Source organism: Pantherophis guttatus, chromosome 1 (assembly GCF_059756535.1).
Source record: "Pantherophis guttatus breed Tessera chromosome 1, ASM5975653v1, whole genome shotgun sequence".
NCBI lineage: Eukaryota > Metazoa > Chordata > Lepidosauria > Squamata > Colubridae > Pantherophis > Pantherophis guttatus.
Genome location: NC_142063.1, coordinates 228,592,806 through 228,618,376, shown reverse-complemented (window position 1 = coordinate 228,618,376; position 25,571 = coordinate 228,592,806). Strand labels below are relative to the sequence as shown.

The 25,571-nt window shown below is 39.0% G+C and overlaps 1 protein-coding gene across 1 annotated transcript in view; it reads left to right on the top strand.

The window, feature by feature from the left end:
• LMBRD1 (LMBR1 domain containing 1) overlaps window positions 1-25,571 on the top strand; it is a 63,935-nt gene that overhangs the window by 11,348 nt on the left and 27,016 nt on the right. The window contains exons 4-8 of the mRNA XM_034431976.3: window positions 3,166-3,263; window positions 6,141-6,208; window positions 9,818-9,906; window positions 13,074-13,147; window positions 25,198-25,323. Coding sequence (XP_034287867.1) covers window positions 3,166-3,263; window positions 6,141-6,208; window positions 9,818-9,906; window positions 13,074-13,147; window positions 25,198-25,323 — 455 coding nt within the window. The remainder of the gene's footprint in view (window positions 1-3,165; window positions 3,264-6,140; window positions 6,209-9,817; window positions 9,907-13,073; window positions 13,148-25,197; window positions 25,324-25,571) is intronic.

The window sequence follows — 25,571 nt, the reverse complement described above, 5'->3', positions numbered from 1 at the left end:
GTCTCTAAGGTACTTGTGTGACAAGTTCTTTCCTGCACAGGAACCTGGTAAATCTTCATTAAGAACTAAGGAAGACACGATGGAATCTTGTATTTAATAAGAAACAACATATTTCAAAAGTAAATGTTCTCCTTTGTTTTCACAATAATATCTATTTAAGTGTTAGCCTTCTAGTCATTATTGACTCCTAGGGACTGCCTGGACATGTTCCTGCAATTTTCTTGATAGGAATGTTTGCCTTTGCCTTCTTCTTAGGGCTAAGAGTGTGTGACTGGCCCAAGCCCCAGTTGGCTTTGTGTCTTAAACTGGACTAGAACCCAGGTTCTCCTGATTTCTAACTTAGTGCTGACACTGCTACACTAAACTGTCTCTTTGTCTGTCATGGATTACACTTTTATTTGAATCATTGGGATTTTGAAATTATGAAAGAAGAAATACATATTAAGTGGCTGAAACCACTCATGAAAGTTATAAATATTTTCTGTTTTGGAAGACTTGTATTTAGTGCAGTATATAAAACCATGGAAGTTTGACCGAGTATAGGTTTGGTGCTGTTGCATAAACCAGCCTCCAGATGGTGATAATGATTTAACTCTACACAAAATGTTCCTGATTTTTGTTATTCTAAGTAAATCAGATTAATGAGGTACATCTCCGTTACTCATTCTATGTTGAACTAAACCATGATTTAATAAAACAGGTATCAAAATAGTTTAATAGCACAATCAAATGTTAATCAGAACTGATGATTGGATTAACTTGTGGCTACATTTTAAGGTTTTTAAAAAATCCAGTGTGTCAAGCCATTTCTGATACAGTTTATTGCAGTTAGACGACTGTGAACAGTTTCCTCCTGTGCTTCTGCAATCTCCAAACAAAGAGTCCTAATGTTTAGATTATTCTGAAGGACTCCCACTATTTTCTCTGTATTGATATATTTGTCAGCTTTTATATTTTTTGCATCATCTTTAGTTTATGGTTTTCTGTGACTTGTTTTACATATCTAAAAACGTTGGCAAGTCATTTGCAAATGTAGGTGTGACAGTGTATGTTAAAAAAACGTGTTGTTCATCTTGTCCAAAGTTGAATGTGTTTGATTGGACATATAGTGCAAGTTTCTTCCGATCTAAGACTAGATGGCAGCAGTGAAAAAGGGCTCTTTCCCAGATGCTGAAGAATCTTTGATATTGTTAATCTTGAGAAAAAATATTTTAACTATTTTATGCAATGGGGAAATCTAGAGTTATAGCAACTTGCAAATTACACAATTTGATTTTCATTTAAAATAAGTCCTTCTGAAAATGGGCTCTCCATTTTCTAAGGCAAGGATTCTTTATGGGCTATTAGGCTATTAACTCTGCTGGAGTTCAAAGAATATGTGGAAACAGTGGTACACACTTTCAACATTAACCTGTCTGAGAAATGTCTGCTCCTTATTCTAAAATGAATATTTTGACCATCCATTTTTAGCTTTAGTGGAGATTGTGGATGGCAGAGCTTCCAAAGATTCAGTGTAGAATGGTGAGACCATGTTTTTACAGCTTAAGTTGCTATTTTTACTGTAAATTCAACAAGTTCTTAATAAAGTGAGTACCAATAAATAAGAAAGGCAGATGTCTTTCATAGAATTTCATAATTTGTCTAAATCCAGATAAAGGATTCAGAATTCAGTAAGTTTGACAAGGTAAATTTAATGGAGTTAGAATTAAATTTGATCACTAGTATAAAAGCCACGAAGAAACTGTGGTAAGCATGAGTGATTTTTTTTTTTGTGAATTCTAATTAAAAACAAGTGGGATGATTTCCTAAACAGCTTATTATTTTACTGAGCATTTGATTGAGGAGTTGGAGAAAAGAAAGAATATATTTCACTATCTAGGTTCCATATATATTCAGAATGCACTTGCACCTTATTCAAACCACAATGTAACTGTTAATTTTTGACTTATTTATTTAAATTCAATCATTATAGTTTGTTAATCATGATTAAAATTTTAACATGACATATGAATTCATCTATTGTGACTTATTGAACAAATTGTAATTAAAATAAACAATAACTGCATATGAACCAAGACTTGTATGTATTCTTTGTGAGCCTTCAAAGGCTTAACAAAGTTATATAAAAATATTCTGTCAGTTAAGTAACATCTTTCTTTGAGTGGCAGCTGAATCTAATTAATTAAATCTCATTTTATCAAGACAGCTTGACAGTGTGCTTTATATGAAACAAGTATCAATTTTAAAGAATCTTTAACAGATAAACCAAAATAACTGTAGATGAATACATGCTTTGTTCCATCTCTGGATGTACTCATGAACTGCTGTGTAATTATATAGAGATTTTTTTCACTTACAAATATTTTTGTTAAATTATTTATTCATTACAACATTTGCATGCCATCTGAATCCAAGACTTCCTGACAGCTCATATATAAGAAACACTATAAAACTATCAGGTATAAATTCAAGTCTTTATAAACATGAAAACAATGAAACCCATTAAAAATTATATTGAGTATAGGATATAGAAGGTTGGAAGATACCTTGGAGGTCTTCAACCACCTCCTCAAGCAGGAATCCCTATACCATTTCAGAAAATGATTGTCCAGTCTCTTTTTGAAAGCCTCCAGTGATGGAGCACCCACAACTTCTGAAGGCAAGCTATTCCATTGGTTGATTGCTAATCATTAGGAATTTTCTCCTTAGTTCTAGGTTGCTTCTCTCCTTGGTTAGTTTCCATCCATTGTTTCTTGTCCTGCCTTTTTGTGCATTGAGAAATAGTTTGATCCTGTCTTTGTAGGAGTAACATTCTTTGATCCTCTCATTTGCCTCTCTCATCTTTAAAATTAGCAACATTCAAAACTCAATTATGGTTGTAAATGGAAGACTACTTGTGCTTATGAAAGTGTTTCTATTCCTGTACTTTATAGAAGAAGTCTTTGTTCTTTGGACAATTTGTGAAGCTTGCATATATTAATGACTTTACAAAAGTGCATTATTTTAGTAGTTTGTACATTGAAGTTAGAGAGACCTACTTCAACAGGATTCTACTTTGCTTGGTACCCCTGCTTTATTCCATTGTAGTAAACATGAATTTAAAGTACTCATTTTGTGAATTATTTTGTTTCAGAATGTCCCTGTTGTCTCATTCTTTCATTCTAGCCCTTTACTCCATCATATTATTCTGTGTATTTTTATGGATCCCATTTGTCTACTTCTACTATGAAGAGAAAGATGAAGATGATGGCAATACATGTTCGGTAAAATGCTTATACTGCTGTCAATTGCTTGGTTGAATATGTAGGGTGAATAAGAAGGGTTTGATTGTTAAAATCCAATTTAAAAAAAGGGGTTGATTTCCTCGCTCCAGTGGTAGTTGAAACATTAAAAATTTTATCATGGTGAAAGGAAATAATGTTCTCTTACATAGAGTCAAGCTGGGTTTAACCTGTGGGTCCTTCCCCCTCTGAATATCCTTATGGGAACACAGTTTAGTTCAGTATAATCTGCTTTGACAAGCAATAGCTCTTCGGGAGAAAAGGGGGTGTAGAATCATACTGGGGCTTTTGCTTTTACTTATCCTTTTAACTGTAATGTCAGGATTATCTGATTCTTTCTCTATGCAAAGCATATGCTATATCGCTGAGGTACATTTTCTTGCCTTGTGCCCACAGCTGTAGGCTTCTTAAATCTGTTCAGAAAATTAAATGAAAATAAAATGCTTCTAAATGTGACATTAATGATCAAAATTGGTAAAAATGCTGGAGTTTGGGCCAGGTTTCGTAAGTCATTATCACAGAGTGAAATACATTATGTTTAAAAATGTTCATATATTTATATATTACTAGAATTAACATCATAGCTTTATTACTATATGATACTTATAGCCTCTTAGAATAATTGCTCCTTTTTTCTGTTTGGCAAATGTGCCTGTTAAGGCAGAATTGGAGACAAACTTTACAGTAAACCTTAATCTTAACTAATAAGGGAAGAAGTTTTAATTAAAGCTGAATATTCATTAAGTGGAGAATGAATTCAAGCTACACTTGTACATGAAAATCTGCCCTACTAATTACAGTGAATAACTAATATTTTCTAGACTGAATTTTCAAATAACTTGCTTTGCTTGGGACAAAGTTTGCTTTTGCCTAAAATTTGGAAAAAAAATAACATCCAGCAGATTTTAATCTATTAAATTGCGATCTGTTAAATTGAGGGTTCAATTTATAGCAAACTACTTAACATTTGTCTACAATCACAATTATCAAAATCCCCCCCCCCTTTTTTTTTTTTATAAATAGAAGCTGTTGCCACTACATTGTGGTTTGATTTTGTTCTTCTTTAGAAATTAGATTTGAAAGCATTTTATTAGTGTGATTGTAAAATAAATGAGAATAATTTCTGGCATTAAATGTTACTTTCCAACCTGACAACAGTAGCCAAGAAAGGGAACCAGAATTTCCCTGCTGATCTAGTGGATTGAAACATTATTTTAAAATAAAAATTGTGCAGAGACTGAACCAAAGAATGAGGCTTAATAGACCTTGAAATAACATAGATTTTCCATGTAGACAAAAAATATTGAGGCATCTATTGTGAAAACTTATATTTTTCCAATAGAAAGATCAGGGCATTCCATAGAGGACAGATCCTTCCTACATACTCAAGTGATAGGGCTATAAAAATTCTGACATTCTTCCTATGCAAAGAGATGGATACTTTTCTAGTTCTACCGTCAACCAGTGTGCACACCCAACACTTGTCTAGCTTTTCAAAGGCCAGGAGTCCATCCATTTGTCCATCCATCCAACCATTTATTAAATGTATATGCCACCATTTTGCCATCAGGTGACTGGGGGCTTACAAGAAGATAAAAACCACAAAATAAAACATTAAAGTGATAAGTATTAACATTAAAATGAACAAGGAAGGAAGGAACCAATATACAATGTGGTGGAGCTGGAGTCATCGCTTAATGTACTAACCACCTTGAGTATGAAATGCCACCATCAGAATCCAGGCCAGTTGGCAGAGGCAGGCTTTGAGGTCCTTCCGGGCAGATCTCACTACAAGGGACACAATGTTCCAGAGTGTGGGAGCAATGGCAGAAAAGATTCCTTGATCAACAGTGTCCGCAGCATATCCCTTCTGCTACTGCAAGTGTGGTGGGCCAATCTCATTGGGAGCAACAAAATCCTTTCTTCTTTCTACTCTCTTTAATTTCCTTTTAGACCTCTCTGATAGATGGGGCCAACTTGTGGCTGGTCCCCAATAGCATAACATACAACCTCATCTTCCTGCCATATTCTAGGTATTGGCTGCTGATATCCAGAACACAGAAAGCCATCTGATTTTCCTATGAGAAGAATCACATCACGGAAATAGCTGTGGTATATGTCCTTAAAGAATGTCATCATTTCCCTGTAGGAAAATGATACGTTAGGCTTACTGTGAAAGGTTTTTATGTAGACATGGTGGACTTACCATGCTTTTTCTATAACAGAGAACCTATCCAAGCTTTAACAGTAAAAGGGAAAATATATGGGAGACCATATCAATATTGGCTACCATTTATACATAATTTGTTCTTCTGTTCTCTTTCTCAAACATTTGTTCTTTGATCCTTTTTCCTTGATCATCTTTCTGAAAACAGCTATCTCTTCCTATAGGAAAAATGTCAGAACTTTTCTAGTAATAATTCCAGAACTTAAGTGAACAAAAATATCCATTATAGAGTATCCTAGGTCCTCTGGAAAAAGTAACTTCATAATATGTCTGTGTTCTGTTTAATGGAAAGTATTCAGAAATTTACTTGACTAATGAATTCTCCTCCATCAATATATTATAGATGTCTGTGGTTTTACAAAATATTTTAGATTCCTGATTCAGATTTAAAAGAGGCCTTAATTTTAATGTGAAAATGGCAGAGATTGCATAGGAAGAAAATTGGGGGCATTTGATAGAGTTAATAAATCAGGTTTAATGAATATTGGATATTTTTCTGTTGAATAGGGTATGGCATGTTATAATCATTGTATAAAATTGACTATTATATATTAAAGAAAATTCTTTAAAAATCATAATTAGCACTAATTGTTACTATTTCTTCATATTGGTTTCTTATTTTATTTTTACAGCAGGTTAAAACTGCAGTCAAGTATACACTAGGATTCCTTCTGGTTTGTTCAGTTCTTCTAATGATTGGGTAAGCACTATGCATATATATATCTACACACATAAATATGCATAGATTATAATAGTATGGTTTATTTAACTGCCCTTTTAGTTTCCAAGATAGTTTATATAAGCATCAGCAAGTAGTAATTCTTTAATCCTATTGACAATGTCTTGCATACATAAATACGAATGGGTCATACTTTTGTTAAATGATTCTTATTTGAGACTACAAAAGAATGGCAAACAATGAAAATTGATATGTTCTCAGTCCCGGCGTTTTTGATGCTTGATGGATTCATACCTCTCATTTTTAAAGTGAAATAAATACTGTAAAAAGTTGGAAATAAAATACAATTTTGGAGGAAGTTTGGAGTTGTGTTATGATGGTGTGGTACAGTTGAACCTTTATACTGTTCTCCAAGACAAAAGTACTATGTCCTTGAAATAGAACTGAAGGAAAATCTTGAATTCTTCAAGAACTTTTACTGCTTCATAGTTTTTTCATCAGTTTTTGAAATATACCATATCTTGAATATAGCTGACACTGTTTTTAATCCATTGTTGTTTTAGGTGGTTATTCAGTTTTCACTGAGCTGTTGTATTAGACTTATATGCCTGCTCCTAAGAGTTGAGGAACTCTTCAAAGTAGAGTAATGTATGGCTTGATATAAAGCGAATTAATTCGAATTGGTATTCATGCTAATGATTTTTTTTTTCAGTAACATAAAGTGATCATTAGATTTTTATTTTTGCCCTGGCCAACTATTTAGGAGTTATGTGAAGGTAACATTCTTTATTAAAATGTAAAAGAAGGACAGTTTATCTCCTGTACAGCCTAAAATATGCATATAATTTTTGTTGATTCTAAAATAATAAATCATGTATGAGACTTGAAAGATTATTGTATGAAGCTGCAATCTTTTGCCCAGATTAATTAAATACAGTGCATGCCCCACACAAATGTCACTGTCTCCAATCTCTTCTCTAATATGTATCTTGAATTTGATGAATATTTATTGCTAGCTTGATCTCTACAATCCCTCGTTATTTGACTTTTTAGCTGAGAAAGTTGATATTTAGATAATACAAATTAAAAGGTAATACATTTTTGCTTGATAAATTTAATGTTTTTTTTAAATTTTGAGTTCTATGAGAAACTAATAAGTTTGATTAAAGTAATATACTACAGTAGTTTCATGAAAAGGGTGAGAGATCAACGTTTCTCTCTGCCACTAAAAAGTTAGCTTTTAGAAATTGAAGGTTTGAAATTGTTCTATTATTTTTTTAAGATTTAGAAAGGTTACATATGAGCTGTGCTGTGAATCCATTCGAATACTGACAATGATTATAAAACAGTGTCTTCATATTCTTATTAAGGTTATTGTCACATGCTTAGGATATAAGGAAATTCAAATGAGCATAAAGATTTATGCAAGCATAATCTATGTACAAGAATCTGGCCAATGACCATTAGGGAAATGTGCAGGAGGTAAGAGAGAGATTCAAGGTGGGCTGGACTAGATCTTTTGCGGGCATGAAGGGACTTATGACATGTTTGACCCTTCCCTCGGGCTCAGCCTGGTCATCTCCTTCAATTATACATTGAACAAAATTTCTTCTAAAGCGATTATTTAAATTCCCTATAAATGGAATGTTATAGAAATCTATTTTTGTTTTCCATTTGTAACCTTTCTTTCTCAACATTACTTCTGTCTCCTTTCCCCTAAATAACTTGAAGTCTCACACAGTCTCTTTTAAATGACAATACCAGGAATTTTATTTCTAGATGGAAATTCACTATTTTTTACAGGCCTAATTTACTAATTTAAAATAAAATGTAATCTTAAAAGAAATAAGCATGGATAAATCGTTTATTGCCATTTTCTTAAAGTATTTGTTACTTCTCATAATGGTTTACTTCTCCTTAAGCCTGCATACACTGCTACTCAATCATTGGTATAGCATTGTCACTATTACTGCATATTTTCAAGAAATCATATATCGCTGTGTTGAATAGATTGCCCTTTTGCTGTAAAACATTAACTTGAGTCCAATATTATTGGATTTTGATTATTTTATTTTTATTAAAGTGGGGTAGAATGAAGCTCTTATTTTATTATAAGCTGTGTGTATGTTGAAGACACCACTAAAATACTTCTTTTCAATGTGGTACAAATGCATACCTATTTTTTTGACATAAAATGCCTGCATTGTAATGTAGCATATCACTTTTCATTTTCTAATTTTTAAAAGATAGTTGCCTCCAGAAATTTGGGGAAGAAGGTTAAAGCCAATTTCTAGTCAACAGTTCCAAGATATACTATAAAAAAAGTAGCAATAAAATGTGTGATATTATTTGCTAAAATTTATTTAATCTCAATACTACTCCAGGTTTATTTTTCATCCTTACTGGAGAAAGCTTGTGTGTGTGTATGTGAATATAAACAGATAGCATCAAAATAAAAAGAAAATAGAACTAGATATAATATATTTATTAATTTAAATATTTTAACAAGCCTGGATGACTGAGAATCTCCATAAACAAGCGCACACTTATGATTCTTCCCCAATAACCGTTTGATTTGTCGTCTTGTGAGACTGATTAATCACTAATTGTGAGAATAATGGAGAACACCCCAACTAAAATTTCTTATTTACTGTTGATCCTTTATTGACATTTGGGTTACTTAAAAGGTATGGAGAAGTAGCAATAGCACTTAGCAATAGCACTTAGTGCTATTGCTTTACAGCCCTCTCTAAGTAATTTACAGAGTCAGCCTATTGCCCCCAACAATCTGGATCCCGATTTTACTGACCTGGGAAGGATGGAAGGCTGAGTCAACCTCAAGCTGGTGAGACTCGAACTGCCAAACTGCTGGCAGCAAGCAATCAGCAGAAGTAGCCTGCAGTACTTCATTCTAGCCACTGCGGCTAACATTCTTACGTGACTCTTGGAGTTTTCTGTGGAAACAAATGCAGTACACATTAGTAAATTTTGAATGAAGACATGCTTAAAATTATTTTAGAAGCAAATAGTTGTGAGTTCATTTCTCTTTTGCATACTTTTGAATTTAGCATATGTTCATGTTAGGCATGCTTACCAAAATAAAACGCTTACACATTCTGTATTTGGCTGGTTGTCTCAGCATATGGCGGTGCCTGGTTGATCTTATCTATATACATAAGCTAAGGAGGGTCAGGCTTGATCAGCATTTAAAAGGGAAGAGTCCAGACATGGAGATCTATAGGCTAGACTAGAGAGTTGAAAAGCATACCAGAAGGTGGCAGTGATAAGCCATTTCTGTGTTATTGTTAAGAAAACCACACAAGCCGGTCCATCAAATCTGTAGGAGTTAAGCTTCACTTGGAACAGTTAATTTGCCTGCTTTCTTTTCTTGCTTTCTTTCTTTTCTTTGAATTTCTGATTTATCACAAAAATCACATGACCCATCCCAAGCTAAAGATACTGCATTAATTTTTAAAAAACATGTTTAAAATCAGAAAATAAATAGCATATGAAGCAAAGAAGTTAGTTATTTGTTGTTGTTTTTTAGTCAGGTGCAGTTGCTACAGCATGCCAGTATTATTAGAATAATCATATAGATTGATTTTATATGTTTCATTTATCCTATTACAGAGCTTTTGTTCCATTGGATATTCCTAGCAAGAAAAATTCAACAGAGTGGGAGAAAATACAACTTTTGTTTGAAGAACTTGGAAGTAGCCGTAAGATTTTTTTTTTCTTGTAAATCAGTTGAATAATTTTGTATTTTCTCACTCTAAATTCCATTGGATTGGGGCAACTTGCATTTCAATGTGTGTAAATTAATGAACTGCTAATCATGAGGGGATAATCTGGGTATTATAGAACTATTACATTAGGTGTAGTTTCAGTATTGAAGACCTAGATACCATTTACCTTTTACTATAGGGTAGTAAAAGGTAGTGGTTGCGCGATAGCTTCCCCAGTACCTGGATGAAACGACGTATCTGGATCCGTTCCAGTCGGGTTTCAGGCCTGGCTACAGCACGGAAACGGCATTGGTCGCGTTGGTGGATGATCTCTGGAGGGCTCGGGACAGGGGTTGCTCCTCTGTCCTGGTCCTGTTAGATCTCTCAGCGGCTTTTGATACCATCGACCATGGTATCATGCTGCACCGGTTGGAAGGGTTGGGGGTGGGAGGCATGTACTACGGTAGTTCTCCTCCTTTCTGACCGGTCGCAGTCTGTGTTGACAGGGGGGGCAGAGGTCGACCCCGAGGCCCCTCATATGTGGGGTGCCACAAAGATCGGTCCTCTCGCCCCTTTTGTTCAACATTTATGTAAAGCCACTGGGCATGGTTTTGGGGTGAAATACCACCAGTACGCTGATGACACCTAGCTGTACATCTCCACCCTGGACCACCCCAACAATGCCTTTGAAGTGATGTCCCGGTGTCTGGAGGCCGTATGGATCTGGATGGGGAGAAACAGGCTCAGGCTCAACCCATCCAAGACCGAGTGGCTGTGGTTTCCGACGTCCCGATATAGTCAGCTGCTGCCATCGCTGACTATTGGGGGCGAATCATTGGCCCCCATGGAAAGGGCTCGCAACTTGGGCATCCTGGATTCACGGCTGTCTTTAGAAGAGCACTTGACGGCCGTGACCGGGAGGATTTGTCATCAGGTTCGCCTGATTCGCCAGTTGTGTCCCTTTCTAGATCGGGACTCCCTACACACGGTCACTTATGCCCTCGTCACCTCCCATCTGGACTCTTGTAACGCTCTCTACATGGGGCTCCCCTCGAGCACTCGGAGGCTCCAACTGGCGCAGAGTGAGGCTGCGCGGGTGGTTTTGGGAGCGACGTGGTATTCCCATGTAACACCTCTCCTGCGCGAGCTGCACTGGCTCCCGGTGGTCTTCCGGGTGCGCTTCAAGGTTTTGGTTATCACCTTTAGAGCGCTCCATGGCTTAGGACCTGGTTTAGGACCTGGTTATTTACGGGACCGCCTGCTACAACCAACAGCCTCCCACCGACCAGTACACTCCCATAGAGAGGGGCTCCTCCGGGTTCCGTCAGCCAAACAATGTTGACTGGCGGCCCCTAGGGGAAGACTTTCTCTGTGGGGGCACCTACTATATGGAACGAGCTCTCCCTGGAGATACGGAGGATCCCAGATCTGCGCACCTTCCGTTGCGCGCTCAAGATTTTCTTATTTCATCAAGATGGCCTGGCCTAAATCTTTTCCCCTTTTAAATGTAAATTTTAATTTGTTTTTAAATTATTGGGTATTTTAAATTTGTCTCAGCCAAATTATTTAATTTGTTTTTATTCTATTTTAAAATTTGTATTTATGTGTTTTATTCTGTGGCTGTTCACTGCCCTGAGTCCTTCGGGAGTAGGGCGGTATATAAATCCAATAAAAACAAACAAACAAAAAAAAAAAACAAAAAAAAATATGCAAAGAAATTGTATTTATGGTAGTTGATTCTGAGTCTTTTGAGGAACTAATATAAATAATTATTTATTAAATTTATTTATTTATTGAATTTATATTGCCGCCTATTCGCCCATGGCGACTCAAGGCAGCTTACATAATTTAAAACCACATTAAAAAACAATAAAAGAACTAATAAAACTAAATAAAAGAACTAAAACTAATAAAAGAATCAAATAAATTAATATAATAAAATCATCCCCCACCTCCCACTCTAGCGACAGCAGATCACACGAGCCATTTAATGGGCTCCATTGAGGGGTGAAATTCACTTACCTTCGCTATTGATTCGCAAATGTGAACGCTCACTCCTCCATACATGCGCAGAGACTTTTGCACATGTGCAGAGGGTCAAAAATGGGATGTGATGATGTCCGGGCAGGTGGGCAGAGGCTCCCGCCTCTGGCACTATCGGTTCGCCCGAGGCGGATACAACCGGCTGAATTTCACCACTGGCTCCATCCCACTCTGGGTTCCCTAGGCCCGCTGGCAGAACCAGGTCTTCAGCACCTTCCAGAAGAGTATTAGAATGAGGGCCATTCTAATCTCTGGGGGAGTGATGTTCCAGAGAGAGGGAGCCACCACGGAGAAGGCCCTTCTTCTGGATCCCACCAGGTATATTTCCCTCAGGGATGGGACCTGCAGCATGGAGAGCTCTAATATGGAGAGCTCTAAAGTTTCGTATAAGGAGCTAATTTAAGAATGCCAGTATTAGGCTCTGTTTTATTTTCATTGCTGAATGTATAACATTCGAACAGAGAGAGCTGGAGATATCATGCAATGATCACGGAGCTGGACTAATTAATGTCCTTGATACCCTCAGATTGTATGGTTCATTTAAAGTACCCTATTTTTTTCTTTGAAGTTGTAGTCCTTCCAGGCAGCCTACTCCCAGTGAAGAAACAATGGATATATTTGAGTGATAAAATTTAGAAATCTTATTGGAAAAAGTACAAACACACTCCAGGATTAACAAAAGTGTTGAATATGGGCCAATGCTCATAGGAGTTTAAGCCAAAAGTATTATTAGTGACATCATTATTTCTTAACAGAGTAATAGAGGATTAGTGACCTTCACAGTTTTGTAGCATTCTAATTCAGCACTACCTAGTATAGCCGCAGATCAAGGATGATGGGTTTTGTAGTCCGGCAAGGCCTGGATAGTCTCCAGTTCCTCACTGCTTGAATTAAAGGTTTAAATCAATGCTAACATCAATTTTTAACAAAACGTCGGGTGGGTGGGGGGAGCGGTTGGTAAATGACTACTGAGATTTGATATTCTATTCTGCCTTTAACAATTATTTACACTACCAATTATTGATACTTCATTGTTCTCCGTGATACTTGATTGCATTCAATTGATTCTGTTTGGTTGTATATATTTTAATGAAACAATTCTATTTTTTTCCTTGCAGATGGTTTAGCTGCCCTCTCCTTCTCCATAAGTTCTTTGACCCTTATTGGAATGGTGGCAACTATTACCTATACGGTGAGCAACTTATTTTTGGTCTTATCTCCGTTGAAGGCTGGCTTCATTTTTCAACATTTTGAACTCTGCCCCTTGTTAATTCAGATTCAAATCCAGTGTTGTTGAGGTTAAGGCATAACAAGTGATTTAAGCTGCAACTCTATAATATTTCCCTAAACTTATTTTGCAAGTTCTCAGTTTTAGATTAACAAACAAAGTGAGGTTTAATTGGATGATGTAATTTATTCTTTAAAAGAGAAGATTGAGAATAAGAATGATGCATTTTTAGCTCTTTGGATGTTATTCAACTATTTTTCCCATAACATTTACGCTTTCTGGTGTATACCATATTTTTGGAGTATAAAACGCACTCTCCCCCCCCCTAAAAGAGGGTGAAAATTTGGGTGCATCTTATACACCGAATGTAGCCCTGCCCACCTGCTGGCCCCCACCCTTTGGCCTCTGTCTCCCAGCAATTTGCCTCCTTGCAGCAAACAGCCAGTTTCAGTTTCAGCTTCAGCACAGCCTGATTAGTTCAAGCAGCTGATTGTCGTTTGTATCGGCCTTGACTATTAGCTGTTTCAGGCTTCAGGGATTGCCATTACCTATTGCTGCCTCCACATCCCATTTTCGGCCTCCACTCGCCCGTTTTTGGCCTCTGCGCGAATTAGCTGCTTGTGCTAATCAGGCTGTGCTGAAGCTGAAGCTGAAACCGGAATGGACTGTTTGCTGCAAGGAGGCAAATTGCTGGGAGGCAGAGGCAGATTTTTTTTCTTGTGCTAATCAGGCTGTGCTAAAAATGAAACTGAAACAGGCTGTTTGCTGCAAGGAGGCAAATTGCTGGGAGGCAGAGGCAGATTTTTTTTTCTTGTTTTCCTCCCCAAAAAAGGTAGGTGTGTCTTATAGTCCGGAGCATCTTATCTCCAAAAAAGTGGGTACTTTAAGAATCAAAGATAACATTGAAGAGCCATGGATTTCACACTGCTTCTTGACTCCTATTTATTTTTCTTTATTATTTTTATAAATAATTCGAGACAATGCACATACCTAATGCTCCACCCTTCTTCTGTTTTCCCCACAACAACAACAACCCTGTGAGGTGTGTTAGGCTGAGAGAGAGTGACACCGGCCCAAAGTCACCCAGCTAGCTTTCAGACCTGAAGCGGGATTAGAACTGATAGTCACATAGTTTAACCACTAAACCAAATTCTGTCTCAAGGCTCCAATATGTCTTTAACAGAGTTAAATATTTTTTTCCTTTTAAAACTCTATGCAGGACTTATAACAATGACAGCTTTTAGTATATAAGCAGAAGCTGTGCAGCAAAATTTTCTTACCTACTATCGGGGCCAAATTTGTTTAGAAAGTCCTTAATCTGTACAGCAGAGTTTAAGGGTGTGGGGAAGGCTCCAGTGGGGCGAGAAAAGCAGTTACATCATCAGGAAAATTATGCTCATTATGCAAAGGACAATATTATTTAAGGACAGGGAATCCACATGACTGATGCATTGTTGAACCAAATTTTAATATGAAAGTAGTTTGCAATGTTTAAATATCAAACAGTTACTTTTAAAGTTTTAGATAGTAAGGCAGTCCTTGACTTACGAAAATTCACCCAATAACAGTTCAAATTAACAACAGCTTCTACAAAATTCAATTATGACCTGAATTTGTTGCTATTCTCAGGGCCACATGATCATAATTGGGCACTGCAACTGGCTCACATTTACAACCAGTTGTAGTGTCACATGATCACAATTTGTGATGGGTTTTGCTGGTTTCCAACAAAAAATGGCAAAAAACAAAAAAATGCCATTGGTTAAGGTGGATTTGCTCTTATAACCAATGCAAAAAAGGTCATAAAATCAGATCTGGTTATGTAATGACTTACAACCACAATGTCTTATGGCAGAATTTGGTCCCAGATGTGGTCGTAGGTTTAGGACTATCCGTATGGATTTGTCTAAAAGTATTCATAAATATAGTTAATAGTTGTTTTGAAATGATTATATACTACTATTGCATGTTTTCAAAATTTAGTATCCAGGGAGAGAGAAGGATATTAAAATGAATAGTGTAATTGTGATATATTATCCTGACTCCACAGTACAGTCAGAAAATATTTGTTGCCATTCTAAGTCGCTGTGTTAAAGAGGAGGATATGGAATTGGATTGCTGCTTCGATATATCTTAGCATTGAACTTCTCAGCATGTTGGCTAAAATATTTTCTTAGGTTAAAAGCTTTTGCCTTAAGTCCTCATTTAATGATCACAACTGGGACTAACAACTTGGTTATTAAGTGAAGCAATTGCTAAGGGAAACCCCACCTGTGCTTATGAGCTTAATTCAATTGTCCTTTGCTATATAGGCCTGTAATAAATGCAAGGATAAAGTTACTTTTTCATCACAGTTGTAACTGCAAACAGTTTCTAAACAAGGCAATCGCTAAAGGAGGACTTTCTGTAATAGGACATAAAAAGATCATATCCTTTGCCCTTATTGTGGGGTATCCCACACTGTAAATGGGTAGCATAGTTTTTTATTTCCCTGGGCACCTGGAGTCCTAGTTATTTTCCTTTGGAATTTATTTGATACATTGCTGTTTTTAGAATCAGGAAATATATGTAAACTGCAGGAGAAGAATGGAATGAAAAGATTTATATATTTATTTAGTTAGCTAGCTGGAACGGCTCTGGCCTTGAGAATGGGAAAGTGATGAGTGAACTGTTAAGAGTGACTTTCAGAAAAGATTATTCAGTCCTGAGAAGATGAAAGCATAAGAAATAAATTTCAAAGTAACCCCATCTTGATTTTGGTTGGTACAAGATAAGGCAAACAGAACCTCGGAGAGGCTTTCAAGATTCTATCTTGCTATAATAAACAGCAGTCTGAGAATCCCCACTGTCTCTGTTTCTTGATCTTGCTTGCCTCAAAGAATTCACAGCATACATATACAAATTAACAGCATGGATATTGTTAAAAGATCAACCATCCAAAGGTACAGATAGTGCTCACTTGATGACTGGTCTCTTAACCATTGTTTGAAGTTACGATGGACTTTAAAAAAGCTACTTATGATCCATCTTCAAAGTTACATCTGTTGCACCCACCCACCCATCCCATGATCATGTGATTGCATTTTAGGTACTTGGCAACTGGTTCGCGTTTTGACCAGCTGCAGTGTCCTGCAGTCACGTGACCATGATTTGCTACCTTTTTGTCATTTTCTGGCAGAAAACAGCAAAAAACACACACTGGATATGCTGGATTTGCTTATTGAGCATCTGATTTACTTTATAACATCAGAAAAAAAGATTGTAAAATTGAGTCTGGTCACAGAGCGATCTGCTTAACAACTGCAACTTGCGTCCAAAATTCCTGGCTCAGTTGTGGTCATAAATCAAGGACTATTTGTAGAATAAGAATGATCATATAAGAAAAGCAAAAAAGAGAGATGCTTGTAATCACTCTGTGCCCAAAAGCCTCCAAAATTTAATAGTTTGAGGGCTTTCCCAAATAAAGTGAGAGCTAATTGCATCTGCAGGAGTATTCCATAAGATTGTCTAATTCAAACTTTCATTTCCCATTGGAAAGGGTGATTTTCATAGATTCTAAAGTCTAATGGGCTATAATACTGAATACAGTAGAAACAAAGCCTTATTGTTGTTATTATTTATACAATGCCCAACTCCCAGCAACTTTGGGCAGTTTACACATTATTTAATAATTTTTCCCATTATTCTTCATGAATGTTGCTATCATTCTGTTTCAGGACTTGAAAATTACTAAGATTTTAGTTTTATGGGTTATCTTTACTGATAATATAATTGTTTATCCATTTAAAAGCTTAATCCTCTTTCTATTAAGTACTAAAAATATTTGAGATTTGTAACTTTGAGTAAAACCTGTCAGTGCATTTACAAAAAACTGACAAATTAATTCTGACAAAAAAATCTCCAAATTAAATGTAACTTGAGTTTTATTTTATGAAGAGCCGTGGTGGCGCAGTGGTTAGAACGCAGTACTGCAGGCTAACTCACTCCAGGAGTTCAAGGTTCAAGGTTGACTCAGCCTTTCATCCTTCCGAGGTCTGTAAAATGAGGACCCAGATTGTTGGGGGCAATATGCTGACTCTCTAAACTGCTTAGAGAGGGCTGTAAAGAACCATAGAACGGTATATAAGTGCTATTCACAAAGCTGTATCTATTCCATTTATTACCCACTAGTGGACATTTCTAGGTAGCAAGCTTATTTAAAGTATGGTGTTGTCTCTTAGGAGTCCTTTTTAGTCGTGTTATTTGTACCTACAAAAGGCAAGGCATAGGCAGAACAAGAGTCAAGGCTGAGTTTTTTCCAAAGCCAGGGGAGTGTATACCAAAGCAAACAATAAACAAAGACAATCTCCCCCAGCTTCTGCTTAAGTCAGTCCACGCTAGGTGTTCCTCGTGAAGAAGTGCAGGGTCACCTTCTCCTGAGCAGCTTTTCAGACCTCCTTTGAGTTTGCCTCCACTCTACTCTGTGCCCTTAGATTGAGTGGTGGAGATAGCTGCTCTTCATCAGAGGGGATCTGCTGCTTTCAGTACCACTGCCTATCTGCAGCTGATCTTCCCGCATATCTGTCTGGTCAACCACCTCCCACAAGGGTCTCGGGACAGCATCATCCTCAGTTCCTGACCTCTCTAAACATTCCAAGGGATATGTGCTATCTTCATCAGACGGTCCCGGTTCCTATTCCTCCTCTTCCAAACCAGGATCCAATGGGGCCATGACACTGGGCTATAGAAATGGACTCTGAGCTGGGGTCCAGAAAATAGTATGGTGGGAATAGAATATCTTCTAAGGAAACATGCTAACTGTGTATTCCAGAGATGCTTTTAAATGACCTCATTCTTATTTCAAATAAATCGAAAGTTTCTGCAAAGCATTGAGTAAATAGTTACACTAGTGGCTCTTCACGGACACCCTTTAAACACGTTTTGTGGCCATGGATTATGGCCAAGGACTCCCAAGACTTCAGATTTAAATCATAATATTTATTCAAGCCTTCACAGACTACCTGTGATAACATCGTGGGCCCCCACAGGTCTGCAGACCCACAGATTGAGAACCACTAGTTATAGTATTGTGTATTCCAAAATATTTATAAATTGGATTGTGCTTATTTTAAGGGTTTTTTCTGTTAATATACGTTCAACGTTTGTTTATTTGTTCTAGGTTTAGGTTTTTTTAGTAACTGCTGCAGGCTTCCCTTCCCCAGTTCTGTTTTTCACTAAGGTGGTGTTTTAGATATCCTTTCTTCTTTGTTTCTGGTGTTTTCTTATCATTTAATTATTAGGCTTTCTGGGCATGAACAACTTTCATTTGTCACTTAATCCCAGTCACTTCTGCAGTTTCTATCTTTATCTCTAAATAATCACTTCCTGTGTTTTTATTTTAGAAATGTTACCTCATCTCATGTCTATTTTTATTATATTTTATTGATGCACCGACTGGTTTTGCAGAATTGCTGATAGTTCTCTTTCTTCAATGTTTGTTAATTTCATTAAAGGGTTATCGTCTCTTGGTACTTTTGCCTCCAAAAGCTTTCATTGTGTTAATATGATATTGCATCTTCTGTGTGATAGTGCTTTGGCTGTGGAACAAACTCTCTAAAGAGGATTGCCTGACACTCTGATTACTGAGCTTAACTGCCAAATCAAAATTACATTATTTTCTGAGGCTTTTTGTGAATATTGCTGTTGTGTGCTGTGATTGCTGTTTTTAATCTTCTCTTTTTATTTTGAGGGGCAATATTTTTGTACTACAAGAGATACTTTCAATAATAAGTGTTTGTGTGGGAGAGAGAGAGGGAGAGAGGGAGGGAGATCTAAGATACCTTAGAAGGTATTCTTTACTTACAAGAATCATTAGTACTAGAAGATGAAGTTAGATCAGCACTCCAGTTATTACTAAGTTGAAGACTATAGGAACTGATGGAATACCCATTGAAATATGACAAGCAACAGAAGAAGAATCAGTCAAGGTTCTAACTAAACTATGCCAGCAAATCTGTCTGAAGAATGACATAGTAGCCAACCAATTGGAATAAGTCAATCTACAGACCAGTATCAAAGGAGATGTAATAAAGTGTGCCAACCATTGTACAGTATCCTTAATTTCACACGCTAGCAAAATTATCTTTAGGATTATCCAGCACAGTTTAGAGCCCTATATGGAAAATGGATGTCAGGTGCTCAAGCTGTGTTTAAAAAAGGCTAAGGAACATGAGACATTATTCCCAATGCATGCTGGATAATTGAAAAGTCAAAGAATACCAAAAAGCAGTCAATATATGCTTCATGGATTGTGTCATGGAATCATAGAGCTGGAAAGGGCCTTATAGGTCTTCTGGTTAAACCCCTGCTCAAAGCAGGAAACCTTATACCATTCTAGACAAATGATTGCCTAATCTTTTCTTGAAAACCTCCAGTGATGGAATACCCACAATTCTGGGAAACAAGCTGATCCATTTTGTCATTTGTCATTTTATTTTGTCATTTTATTAGATTTGTATACCGCCCTACTCCCGAAGGACTCAGGGCGGTGAACAGCCATAAAATAAAACATAGAAATACAAAATTTAAAATAGAGATAAAACAAATTAAATAAATTTGGCTGAACCATTTTAAAACCCCAATAATTTAAAACCAAATTTAAAATTCCCATTTAAAAGAGGGAAAAGTTTAGGTCAGGCCGGCTTGCTGGAATAGGGACGCCTTAAGCGTGCGACGGAAGGTACGCAGATCCGGAATCCTCCGTATCTCGGGGGGGAGCTCGTTCCAGATAGTAGGTGCCCCCACAGAGAAGGCTCTCCCCCTGGGGGCCGCCAGTCGACACTGTTTGGCCGACGGCACCCGGAGGAGCCCCTCTCTATGGGAGCGTACTGGTCGGTGGGAGGCTATTGGTGGTAGCAGGCGGTCCCGTAAGTAACCAGGTCCTAAGCCATGGAGCGCTCTGAAGGTGATAACCAAAACCTTGAAGCGCACTCGGAAGACCACCGGGAGCCAGTGCAGCTCGCGCAGGAGAGGCGTTACATGGGAGCGCCACGTCGCTCCCATCACCACCCGTGCGGCCGCACTCTGCGCCAGTTGGAGCCTCCGAGTGCTCCTCAAGGGGAGCCCCATGTAGAGAGCGTTACAATAGTCCAGACGGGAGGTGACGAGGGCATGAGTGACCGTGCGTAACGAGTCCCGATCCAGAAAGGGACGCAACTGGCGGATCAGGCGAACCTGATGAAAAATCCTCCCGGTCACGGCCGTCAACTGCTCTTCTAAAGACAGCCGTGAATCCAGGAGGATGCCCAAGTTGCGAGCCCTTTCCGTGGGGGCCAATGCTTCGCCCCCAATAGTCAGCGATGGCACCAGCTGACTATATCGGGACGTCGGAAACCACAGCCACTCGGTCTTGGATGGGTTGAGTCTGAGCCTGTTTCTCCCCATCCAGATCCGTACGGCCTCCAGGCACCGGGACATTACTTCAAGGGCATCGTTGGGGTGGTCTGGGGTGGAGATGTACAGCTGGGTGTCATCAGCGTACTGATGGTACTCCACCCCGAGACCACGGATGATCTCGCCCAACGGCTTCACATAAATGTTGAACAAAAGGGGCGAGAGGACCGATCCTTGTGGCACCCCACATATAAGGGGCCTCAGGGTCGACCTCTGCCCCCCTGTCAACACAGACTGCGACCGGTCGGAGAGAAAGGAGGAGAACCACCGTAATACGGTGCCTCCCACCCCCAACCCTTCCAACCGGTGCAGCATGATACCATGGTCGATGGTATCAAAAGCCGCTGAGAGATCTAATAGGACCAGGACAGAGGGACAACCTCTGTCCCGAGCCCTCCAGAGATCATCCACCAACGCGACCAATGCCGTTTCCGTGCTGTACCCAGGCCTGAAACCCGACTGGAACGGATCTAGATACGTCGTTTCATCCAGGTACCGGGGAAACTGTCGTGCCACCACACTCTCAACAACCTTCGCCACAAAGCGAAGGTTGGAGACTGGACGATAATTAGCCAATGTTGCCGGGTCCAGGGAAGGCTTCTTGAGGAGAGGTCTCACCACCGCCTCTTTCAAGGCGGTGGGAAAGACACCCTCACTCAATGAAGCATTTATAATCTCCTGGAGCCAGCCTCGCGTCACCTCCCGGGAAGCCAGCACTAACCAGGAGGGACACGGGTCCAACAAACATGTGGTCGCATTCAGTCTACCCAGAATCCTGTCCACGTCCTCAGGGGTCACAGAATCATACTCATCCCAGATAACATTCTCAGGACCTGCCTCCTTCATCCCCGCTGGATCTACCCAGTCGGAGTCCAGATCTTCCCGAATCTGAGTGATTTTGTCATACAGATACTGAACAAAATCCTTGGCTCTTCCCTCCAAGGGGTCCTCCCTCGCTTCCTGGTGGAGCAGGGAGCGGGTCACCCTAAGGGCGGCCGGGCGGTTATCTGATGACGCAATAAGAGCAGCAAGATGAGTGCATTTCGCTGCTTTTATCGCCACTAGGTAATTCTTAATATGAGATCTCACCAGTGTCCGGTCAGATTCAGTGCGACTGGCCCTCCAACTACTCTCTAGGCGTCTTTTCCGGCGCTTCATTTCCCTCAGCTCCTCAGTAAACCAAGGAGCCAGTTGAGATTGGCGCCGGGTCAGAGGCCGCAAAGGCACGACTCGATCCAGAGCTCCAGCGGCCGCCCTATCCCAGGCGGCCACTAAGTCTCCAGTCGAGGCGTGAGCCAGGACCTCAGGCATTGGCCCAAGCTCCGTCTGGAACCTATCAGGTTCCATCAGGCACCTGGGGCGGTACCATCTTATCGGTTCCGCCTCCCTGCGGCGGGGTGCAGCGGTTCGAAGGTCAAGGTGAAGGAGAGAGTAATCCGACCATGACAAGGGCTCGATGACTATGTCCCCTATCTCGAGATCACTCAGCCACTGTCCAGAGACAAAAATCAAGTCCAGTGTGTTTCCCCCCATGTGCGTAGGGCCATGAATTAGCTGGGTCAGATCCATAGCCGTAATGGAAGCCATGAATTCCCGAGCCACCTCAGACGTCTCACCTACGGACGGCAGGTTGAAATCCCCCATGACCATAAGTCGGGGGGGTGTCAACCGCCACCGCGGCGATAACATTGAGTAGCTCGGGCAGGGCTGCTGCCACGTGGCAGGGAGCCAGGTACGTGATCAGCAAACCCATCTGAACCCCATGACTCCACTTCACAAGGAGGGTCTCACAACCGGCCGTCTGAGGAACAGTGGCCTCCCTCGGCCTAAAATCTTCTCTAATAATAACCGCTACTCCCCCGCCCCTCCCCTGAGACCTCGGTTGATGGAATGCGTGGAAGCCTGGTGGGCACATTTCTACCAGAGGGACCCCTCCCTCCAGGCCCAACCAGGTCTCCGTAATACCTGCCAGGTCCGCTCCCCCCTCCTGAACAAGATCACAAATGAGGGGGGCTTTATTTACTATGGACCTGGCATTGCACAACATCAGCTGAAGGCCGAAGGCCCGGGCCCTGAGGGTCTGCGCAACCTGGAGAACGAGTGGAGCCATTGATTAAATGTTCTCATTGTCAGCAATTCCTCTTTAGTTCCAGGTTGGAGTTTCTACCCATTGCTTCTTGTCATGCTCTCATGGGCAATGGAGAATAAATCAAGCCCTTCTTTCCTGTGACAACCCTTCATGTATTGGAAGATGGCTATCATGTCACCCTGAGCCTTTTCTTTGTTAGATTAAATATACATAGTTTCCTTAGCAGTTCATCATGCGATTTAGCCTCCAACCCTTATCATCTTTGTTACTCTTCTCTGCATTTTTTCTAGAGCCTCAGCATCTTTTTTGTATTGTGACCAGAACTGCAGAATAGAATGGTACTATCACTTCCTGTGATCTTGATGCTGTCCCTCTGTTGATGCAACCTAGGACTGCATTAGCCTTTTTGATAGCTGCAGCACACTGCTGACTCATACCTAAGTCATGATCCATTAGGACACCTAAGTCCCTCTGACAGGCACTTCTATTGAGCCAAGTACTGCCTATTCTGTACCTGTGGATTTGGTTTTTTTCTTCCCTAAATGCGAGATCTTATCTCACTGCTGAACTGCATGGCAACCAATACTCCAAGTTGTCAAGATCATTCTGAATCTTGAGTGTATCTTCCAAAGTGTGAACAATTCTCCCCAGCTTGGTGTCAAATTTACAAATTTGATGAGTGCCCCTTCAATCCCCTTGTCTGGGTCATTTATGAAGATGTTGAAGAGCACTAGGCTCAATGCAGTACCTTGAGCACTACACTCTGAGTATGGTTGGTCAGCCAACTGCAAATCCATCTGGTGGTGGTACCGTCTATCCCACACTGTTCTATCTTACCAAGAAGTAGGCTGTGGTCTACTTTATCAAATGCCTTATTGAAGTATACTATGTCCATAGCACTTGCTTGATCCACTGATTTAGTCACATTCTCAAAGAAGGCAGTAAGATTTATTTGGCATGACTTACTTCTAACAAACCCATGAATGTTTCTAGTTACCACCTTGTTCATTTCTAAGTGCTCACAAATCCACTGCTTGATTATCTTTTCCAGCATATTCCCAGGTATTGATGTCAAGATGATTTGTCTGTAGTTTCCACAATCCACTTTCCCCCTTTTTTGAAGATTGGAACCACATCAGCTCTTTTCCAGTTCCCTGGCAGTTTCTCTGTGCTCCAGGAGCTCTGAAAGATTTCATTCAGTGGTTCTGAGAGCACATCTGCCAGCTCCTTCACTACCCTGGGATGTAAATCATCCAGTCCCAGAGATTTGAACTCACCCAAAGTTGATCGGAGTTCTGTTACCAATTCCTTGTCTATTTTTGGTCTGCGTTCCTGTTCTGTCTCTCACAGTACTGCTTTTGATAGGTTGAACTATTTTTCCTTTTGATGGGCTGATGACCTTCCTTGGATAGTGAAAACGTGAAGGATAGACTAGCACTCAGTAGAGCATGCGTGAAGACCTTGGAAAAGATATTCAGCCCTGCTCTATCTGTACCTACAAAGATGAAAAATGTGCAAGCCATGATATTTCCTGTGACACTCTATCTAAGCAAAAGTTGGATTTTAAAGAAGCAAGATAGGAAGTGTATTGATGCTTTCGAACTTTGGTGTTAGAGAAGACTTCTGAGAATACCATGGACAGTCAAGAAAACAGAGCAATGGATCACTAAATAAATCAACCCAGAATTCTTATTCAAGGCATACATGACTAGGCTCAAATAATCTGGCACATTATGTGAAGACTCAGCTCTCTGGAAAAATCTCTAATTTTGTAGAAGATGGAAGGAAAGAGGGAAAAAAAGACAACCAGCAGCAAAATGAATGGACTCAATTACAGTGATGATGAGTGCACCTTTGGGAGACCTGAAAAAAGAGGTTAGAGATAGTTCATCTTGGAGAAAATCTGTACATGTGATTGTTAGGAGTTGAAGATGACTTGATGACACATAATCAATAAAGATGAAGGTCCGAGGATTATTTTCAAACTTTATTATTTCTTTTCAGATTTGGTAACGTGTGCAATAAGAACCTGGTATTATATTTTTTTACTTTGTTTCCTTGAATCTTAGGTATAGATTAGTTACAGTTGGGTTCACCTGTGTTTATAGGAACTTGGTTGCTATATTCCCTCTTTCATTGGTCTTTAAAGAAACAAGCATGCAATCGTAATTAGTGCACAGAAATTCGAAATAACTGTATTATTGTAGACCATTTAATTTTCTCTTTTCTTGTTAGGTTTATTTATTTTTTTACATAACCATGTTTTTACCAGTATTTTGGGTGAATTCTGTATCCTATACTTTACTCTTCTTCCTGGTAAAGAGAGATGAGTTCAGAAACTGTCTTTATGCTTTGTGAGTATTTGGTACAAAATGATCATAAAAGAATATGACTGAACATTTTGATAGTAGAATTAAAATATTGATTTTGATCTAATTATGATGATCGTTTAGAAATGTTGGTTCAGTTAATGCTCTGTTTCATTTTTTTCCAGGCTTATGGTATGTCTGCTTTGCCTCTAAACCTTATAAAAGGCACAAGAAATGCCAGTTACGAACGCTTGGAAAACACTGAAGATATAGAAGATGTTGAGCAAAATATTCAAAGAATTAAAACAAAGGTTTGCTGCTACTTTGAAACATTAACTTTTAGGACTTTAGTTCCATGCTTTTTCTAAGATCATTTAACTTTCACTCATTATTAGTTTGGACTTTGGACACCTAAAAAATGCAATGTATGTTAAAGTAGAATTTTATTTCATTATTTCAAAATACAATATGTATTCATTCATTTCATTTGCATTCATTCACATTTTTAGTAGCTCAATAAAGTATCTAATTTGCTGATAACTTCAATAACTATTAAAAT